The 8,343-nt window shown below is 45.2% G+C and overlaps 1 protein-coding gene across 1 annotated transcript; it reads right to left on the bottom strand.

The window, feature by feature from the left end:
* Positions 1–537: 537 nt before the first annotated feature.
* LOC145877576 (uncharacterized) lies at positions 538–6,458 on the bottom strand. The gene is made up of 2 exons (XM_082973511.1): positions 5,713–6,458; positions 538–2,795 (listed from the first exon to the last, which is right to left on the bottom strand). Exon 2 carries the CDS (start codon positions 2,748–2,750, stop codon positions 2,001–2,003), a length of 750 nt encoding a protein of 249 aa, XP_082829637.1. The 5' UTR covers positions 2,751–2,795; positions 5,713–6,458; the 3' UTR covers positions 538–2,000.
* Between the last annotated feature and the right edge of the window lie 1,885 nt (positions 6,459–8,343).

The following is an 8,343-nucleotide window of genomic DNA, read 5'->3' on the forward strand; positions in this document are numbered from 1 at the left end:
ATACTTTAATTGTGCTCATAAATGTTTTTGTGTGTGCCTAAATTTCAACATATGCACTCCTTGTAAAAAATGTCAGCCCTGAACTACAATAACAAATAAGATCCACCACTCCGCATTTTGTAGCAAGGTAGGCACTTTGTTGATTCTTGATATTCAGTTGTAGAACTGTATCTGTTTTTACTATTGTACCTTAGGGATTTTTGAAAGTCGGGACAATCATATTTTAATAATTTATTGCATTATTTTAGCTCAAAAACTACATTTAGGAGAATTTTCTAAGAGGAAATATTTGCTTTTGGAATTTTCAAAAGATAAGCAATATTATTAATTTCCATGTCCAGTGGTTCGTCCTTTAAAAGATGCAGCTTGCGTGGTGCTTCAGAATTCTATGGCACATTATTTAAGAGCCAACCACTGGTACCAGTAATGCTAGTTAGTGCTAGTTTGACCACCAGAGGGCATCTTTGAGAAGCATTTGATAGCCTTCAATTGTAACACTTACTGAGTGGGTGTGGAGTCAGGCGCAGGAAACAGGAGTGTTTGCTATCGGGCTTTAATGAAATGCACCGTCAAAAGAATATACACCCAAGAAACAACAACAGGGTGTAATCCAAAAACACAAGATCCAAAAACACGTACCACTACACGAAACACAGTGAACAACAGAAATAAGCCCACACACAGAACAGGTGGGGAAACGGGCTTAAATACCTAACTAAACACTAATGAGACACAGGTGAAACCAATAAAGACAAAACCAACAGAAAAGGAAAAAGGGATCGGTGGCAGCTAGTAGGCCGGTGACGACGACCGCCGAGCGCCACCCGAACAGGGAGAGGAGTCACCCTCGGCAGGAGTCGTGACATCAATAGTGGCTGTACTAGAGAATTTAAAACCTTTTTTTGTAAGAACATAGTATATGGGACTGATTTTAAGAAATTTTGCTTAATTAATTTGATTAATAATATTGTGTTTCTATTTTTTTTTTTTACTCTGGGTTTCCGTTAGGATGGAATGGAAAATATGGCGCTGTACAACATGAAGGTCGGGAGGCTACAGTACTGGGCTACTTAGCTAAACAATCCCTGTGTCGGAAGACCGAGGTTCAATTCCCCAATGGGGAGGAAGTAAAGAATTTGTTATTAACTGAATTTGTTCTTAACTGACTTGCCTAGTTAAAGAAAGGTTACACTAAGAGCATAAAATTTCTACACCATAAGTGTAGTCTAACCAATATCCAAACGGAGAATCAGTCAAAATAAAAATCTCATAAATTTATCAAGGACCAGTCCCCATGCTTGCCTCAGAGCAGCACAAAATGGTGCTAAAATAGTTGTAGGCTATTGCTTCAAAACCTATTGCTTCTAACTTCAATATGCTCTTTAAATAAATAAGACCTACACCATTTTTAACAGCACATTACTCAACACTAATGAGACTCCTGTCGCCAACGGTATGCCTACAGCATATAAAAAAATCCGACGTGACTCTCCGCCAATAATTACATATAGAGGACTGGAGGATTCAAAATTAAAACCGGTGGAGGCCGGCACAGGTATCTGCAGCAACGCATTTTGCATTGCGATGCAATGCCTTAGACAGCTGTGCCACTGGGGAGGCCCCATCCACAAAGTATAAAAATACAGAAAGGTGTAATAACAGTTTTGGTAAGTAATACTGAGGTCGTGCACAATTATCAGTTTCTATTTAGGTTTATGTCACCCATTCATTGTCAGTTAGAGACACAGTAGGACCCAAAAGCATAATCAGTGCTCTAAATCCCCCTTGCGCTGGTCTGGAGCAATGAAGTGGTGACGCAGGGTACCGTACCTAACCACAAATTACCTACATTTACATTTACGTCATTTAGCAGACATTCTTATCCAGAGCGACTTACAAATTGGTGCATTCACCTTATGATATCCAGTGGAACAAACACTTTACAATAGTACAGCTATATCTTTTTTTGGGGGGGGGGGGGTTAGAAGGATTACTTTATCCTATCCCAGGTATTCCTTAAAGAGGTGGGGTTTCAGGTGTCTACGGAAGGTGGTGATTGCCTCCGCTGTCCTGGCATCGTAAGGGAGCTTGTTCCACCATTGGGGTGCCAGAGCAGCGAACAGTTTTGACTGGGCTGAGCGGGAACTGTGCTTTCGCAGAGGTAGGGGGGCCAGCAGGCCAGAGGTGGATGAACGCAGTGCCCTTGTTTGGGTGTAGGGCCTGATCAGAGCCTGAAGGTACGGAGGTGCCGTTCCCCTCACACCTCCGTAGGCAAGCATCATGGTCTTGTAGCAGATGCGAGCTTCAACTGGAAGCCAGTGGAGTGTGCAGAGGAGCGGGATGACGTGAGAGAACTTGGGAAGGTTGAACACCAGACAGGCTGCGGTGTTCTGGATGAGTTGTGGGGGTTTAATGGCACAGGCAGGGAGCCCTGCCAACAGGGAGTTGCAGTAATCCAGACGGGAGATGACAAGTGCCTGGATTAGGACCTGCGCCGCTTCCTGTGTAAGGCAGGGTCGTACTCTGCGAATGTTGTATAGCATGAACCTACAGGATCGGGTCACCGCCTTGATGTTAGCGGAGAACGACAGGGTGTTGTCCAGGGTCATGCCGAGGCTCTTAGCACTCTGGGAGGAGGACACAATGGAGTTGTCCACCGTGATGGCGAGATCATGGAAAGGGCAGTCCTTCCCCGGGAGGAAGAGCAGCTCCGTCTTGCCGAGGTTCAGCTTGAGGTGGTGATCCGTCATCCACACTGATATGTCTGCCAGACATGCAGAGATGCGATTCGCCACCTGGTTATCAGAAGGGGGAAAGGAGAAGATTAATTGTGTGTCGTCTGCGTAGCAATGATAGGAGAGACCATGTGAGGATATGACAGAGCCAAGTGACTTGGTGTATAGTGAGAATAGGAGAGGGCCTAGAACTGAGCCCTGGGGGACACCAGTGGTGAGAGCACGTGGTGCGGAGACGGATTCTGATGGTTCACAGTATCAAAGGCAGCAGATAGGTCTAGAAGGATGAGAGCAGAGGAGAGAGAGTTAGCTTTAGCAGTGCGGAGAGCCTCCGTGACACAGAGAAGAGCAGTCTCAGTTGAATGACCAGCCTTGAAACCTGACTGATTTGGATCAAGAAGGTCATTCTGAGAGAGATAGCAGGAGAGCTGGCCAAGGACGGCACGTTCAAGAGTTTTGGAGAGAAAATAAATAAGGGATACTGGTCTGTAGTTGTTGACGTCGGAGGGATCGAGTGTAGGTTTTTTGAGAAGGGGTGCAACTCTCGCTCTCTTGAAGACGGAAGGGATGTAGCCGGTGGTCAAGGATGAGTTGATGAGCGAGGTGAGGTAAGGGAGAAGGTCTCCGGAAAAGGTCTGGAGAAGAGAGGAGGGGATAGGGTCAAGCGGGCAGGTTGTTGGGCGGCCGGCCGACGCAAGATTTCATCTGGAGAGAGAGGGGAGAAAGAGGTCAAAGCATAGGGTAGGGCAATGTGAGCAGGACCAGCGGTGTCGTTTGACTTAACAAACGAGGATCGGATGTCGTCGACGTTCTTTTCAAAATGGTTGACGAAGTCATCCGCAGAGAGGGAGGAGGGGGGAGGGGGAGGAGGATTCAGGAGGGAGGAGAAGGTGGCAAAGAGCTTCCTAGGGTTAGAGGCAGATGCTAGGAAGTTAGAATGGTAGAAAGTGGCTTTAGCAGAAGAAACAGGAGTAAAATGTAGAGAGGAGGGAGTGAAAAGATGCCAGGTCTGCAGGGAGGCTAGTTTTCCTCCATTTCCGCTCGGCTGCCCGGAGCCCTGTTCTGTGAGCTCGCAATGAGTCGTCAAGCCACGGAGCAGGAGGGGAGGACCGAGCCGGTCGGGATGATAGTGGACATAGAGAGTCAAAGGATGCAGAAAGGGAGGAGAGGAGGGTTGAGGAGGCAGAATCAGGAGATTGGTTGGAGAAGGATTGAGCAGAGGGAAGAGATGATAGGTTGGAATAGGAGAGAGTAGCAGGAGAGAGAGAGCGAAGGTTACGACAGCGTAATACCATCTGAGTAGGGGCAGAGTGAGTAGTGTTGGAGGAGAGCAAGAGGGAAAAGAATACATGGTAGTGATCGGAGACTTGGAGGGGAGTTGCAGTGAGATTAGTAGAAGAACAGCATCTAGTGAAGATGAGGTCAAGCGTATTGCCTGCCTTGTGAGTAGGGGGGATGGTGAGAGGGTGAGGTCAAAAGAGGAGAGGAGTGGAAAGAAGGAGGCAGAGACAAATTAGTCAAAGGTAGACGTAGGGAGGTTAAAGTCACCCAGAACTGTGAGGGGTGAGCCATCCTCAGGAAAGGAACTTATCAAGGCATCAAGCTCATTGATGAACTCTCCAAGGGAACCTGGAGGGCGATAAATGGTAAGCATGTTAAGCTTGAATGGGCTAGTGATTGTGACAGCATGGAATTCAAAGGAGGAGATAGACAGATGGGTCAGAGGAGAAAGAGAGAATGTCCACTTGGGAGGGATGAGGATTCCAGTGCCACCACCCCGCTGACCAAATGCTCTCGGGGTGTGCGAGAACACGTGGTCAGACGAGGAGAGAGCAGTAGGAGTAGCAGTGTTTTCTGTGGTAATCCATGTTTCCGTCAGCACCAAGAAGTCGAGGGACTGGCTGAGAGCATAGGCTGAGATGAACTCTGCCTTGTTGGCCGAAGACCGGCAGTTCCAGAGGCTGCCGGAGACCTGGAACTCCATGTGGGTCGTGTGCGATGGGAGGGAGGAGGGGGGGAGGGGGAGTGGCCACACGATGTGAAGCGTTTGTATGGCCTGTGCAGAGAGGAGAGAACAGGGATAGACCGACACATAGTTGATAGGCTACAGGGGAGGCAACGCTAATGCAAAGGAGATTGGAATGAAAATTAACTAAACAACTGGGGAAGCGAGAGAGCAGGGCCTCCCTCACTAACAATTCACTGAAACACTAAAACGCTAAAATATAACTTTTCTAGCTACCACTAGAAATTAAAATTGATGTAAACTACAGTGGTTCAATGTTTCCAGGAATAGGCTCAAACTTAGTTTATTCCGCTAGATAACTTGGTACAGTATTCTTCCGTGAAAACCCACCTAGTGCACCGTGTCCTATGACGCCGTAGCTAACTAGCATGCTAGCATCCTATAACACACGGTTAGCACCAATACTTGGTAACAACAAGCTACCAATGCATCATTCGTGTCCGTGTCTAGTTCATAAAGCAGAAGTAATTAAACGTTGGCTAGCTAACACAAAGTCAGTCCTGCTAGCTACACAAGTGGACTACACATCTCGAATGTTCAGAAAGTTAAGCTTACGTTGCAAAAGTCTTATTGACTAAAAATGATACAGCTAGCTGGTAGGGTTAGCTAGCTAGCAGTGAGCGCGTTGTTGACTATGTTAGAAAATGTAGCTGGCACAAAGACAACTATGTAGCTAGCTAACATTACACTAGTCAAATCGTTCCGTTGTAATGTATGTAGTTTCTACAGTACTGCTAATTGGTAAAGTTGGCTAGCTAGCTGTGGTGTTATGGTGTTGACGCCGTTTCGAAAACGGCGCGAACGAACGAATACAGCTGGCTAGCTAACCTTGTTAGTTCCTCAGAGCTACACCTTTATCCTTGATACAAAGACAGCAGAGACAACTATGTAGCTAGCTAACAATACACTAATCAAATCATTCCAATGTAGTGTAATGAAATGTAATATTACCCGCGGAGCGAGGTGCAGCACGACTACTTACTCCAGCATCCGGAAGAGCTACCTCTAAGTACCGCAGCATAATCACAAAACTTTTAGTGGAGAACCCACTGTAGGCTCTATGCCTGGAAGTGCCCTTGTCTGGAGCAAAGGATCCCAATTTCAATAGCTCAAAAAATGTGAAATTTAAAAAATATAAAATAGTTCAAATGAATATTCACTGAAAAAGGATATTATGTAGTTTCTTGAAATAGCACTCTCGGAATTTAAAAGAATTTGTCCAGAGATTTGGTCAACTGTCAGATTTGTCTGAAAGCCTAACTGAATCAGGAATGTCCTCATTATATGTGGGGCAACAAGGTCACTCATGGTCTGTAAAGTTAACTACTTTTGATAGAATTATACAAAATATCACCATTGTCACAAGCAGGGGTTTGTCTGCCGGCCAGAAAATCTTGGTCAGTGTGTGTGTCTGTTTCCGGTAGAAAAATTTGGCGCCAGACATGACCGGAAAGATTTTAATTTACCGGACATTTGAGAAATTTACCAGACATCCATATGCATTCAGATCAGACCTGGCTCAGCCAGCGCCATCAATAAATGAGGGATATTGGTCAAATGAGCCACATTTACATGTCCTTAAATAGCCTATAACAAATTACAAAAACACTATTCATTGTGTTTTGATATGTAGCATAAGGAAAACTTTATAGCCTTTAAAAAAACTAAAAACAATATCTGTGTCACCTCGCGGTTCAGCTGTCGGAGATTTGAGCACTAAAGGCAACAGGGCATTGCATACACAGGCCTATACGCTTATGATATATATATACACACAGTGCATTTGGAAAGTATTCAGACCCCTTGACTTTGTCCAAATTTTAAAAACTACACACAATACCCCATAATGACAAAACAAAAAACTGTTTTTTATAATTATTTGCACATTAACAAAAAATAAAAACAGAAATACCGACTTTACAAAAGTAATCAGACCCTTTGCTACGAGACTTGAAATTGAGCTCAGGTGCATCCTGTTTCCATTGATCATTCTAGTTTCTGTGTCTGTGGTAAATTCAATTGATTGGATATTATCTGGAAAGGCACACACCTATCTATATAAAGGCCCACAGTTGACAGTGCATTTCATATCAAAAACTAAGCCATGAGGTCGAAAGAATTGTCCGTAGAGCTCCTAGACAGGATTGTGTAGAGGCACAGATCTGGGGAATGGTACCAAGAACACAATGGAACCACCAAGACTCTTCCTAGAGCTGTCCACCCAGCTAAACTCAGCAAACAGGGAGAAGGGCCTTGGTCAGGGAGGTGACCAAGAACCCGATGATCACTCTGACAGAGCTCCAGAATTCGTTTGGAGATGGGAGAACCTTCCAGAAGGACAACCATCTCTGCAGCACTTCACCAATCCGGCCTTTATGGTAGAGTGGCCAGATGGAAACCACCCCTCAGTAAAAGGCACATCCCGCTTGGAGTTTTCCAAAAGGCACCTAAAGGACTCTCAGACCATGAGAAAAAAGATGATCTTGTCTGATGAAACCAAGATTGAACTCTTTGGCCTGAATGCCAAGCGCCACATCTGGAGGAAACCTGGCACCATCGCTACGGTGAAGCATGGTGGTGGCAGCATCATGTGGGCATGTTTTTCAGGAGCAGGGACTGGAACCTAGTCAGGATTGAGGGAAAGAATAGAGCAAAGTACAGAGAGATCCTTGACGAAAACATGCTCCAGAGCACTCTGGGGCTAAGGATCACCTTCCAATAGGACAACTACCCTAAGTACACAGCCAGGACAATGCAGGAATGGCTTCGGGACAAGTCTTTGGATGTCCTTGAGTGGCCCAGGTAGAGCTTGGACATGAACCCGATTGAACATCTCTGGAGAGACCTGAAAATAGCTGTGCAGCGACGCTACCCATCCAACCTGACTGAGCTTGAGAGGATCTGCAGAGAAGAATGGGAGAAACTCCCCAGATACAGGTGTGCCAAGCTTGTAGTGTCATACCCAAGAATACTCGAGGCTGTAATCGCTGCCAAAGGTTCTTCAACTAAGTACTGAATAAACGGTCTGAATACTTAAGTAAATGTGATATTTCAATTTTTTATTTCTAATAAATTAACATTTTCGAAAAACCTGTTTTTGCTTTGTCATTATGTGGTATTGTGTGCAGATTGATGAGGGGGAAAAAAATGATTTAATACATTTTAGAATAAGGCTGTAACCTAACAAAATGTGGAAAAAGTCAAGGGGTCTGAATACTTTCCCGAAGGCACTGTATATCACACAATTAAAAAGACATCAATGAAAAAGGCCTCCATCTTCAAAATCAACAGTAGTCTAGGCAAGGCCCCTTTCTAGCTCTCTCCTCAGCAGCAGGCGCACCTGCGCGCAAGGAGTGTGAGAATGCTGCTAACGCGCGAATTCGGGGTGCAGGCTATAATAGACAGCCTCTCCCGGACAATTTGGATGGCTACAATTTTATTTATCGGATATTCTTTGCCAAAAGCCGGCAATTAGGCCTACCGGCTAACAGAAACCCTAATGTGTGCGTTTGTAGTCAACATGCTCGGTCTATTTGGAAGTATAGTCTAGTAGCCTACTGATGTCACAAGCATGATTAAAAA

The sequence above is a fragment of the Salmo salar genome, chromosome 03 (genome assembly GCF_965601325.2).
Source record: "Salmo salar chromosome 03, fSalSal1, whole genome shotgun sequence".
Lineage (NCBI taxonomy): Eukaryota > Metazoa > Chordata > Actinopteri > Salmoniformes > Salmonidae > Salmo > Salmo salar.

Coding starts and splice junctions, on each gene's coding strand:
- LOC145877576 (XM_082973511.1), bottom strand. CDS start 2,750: ATGACGGATCACCACCTCAAGCTGAACCTCGGCAAGACGGAGCTGCTC.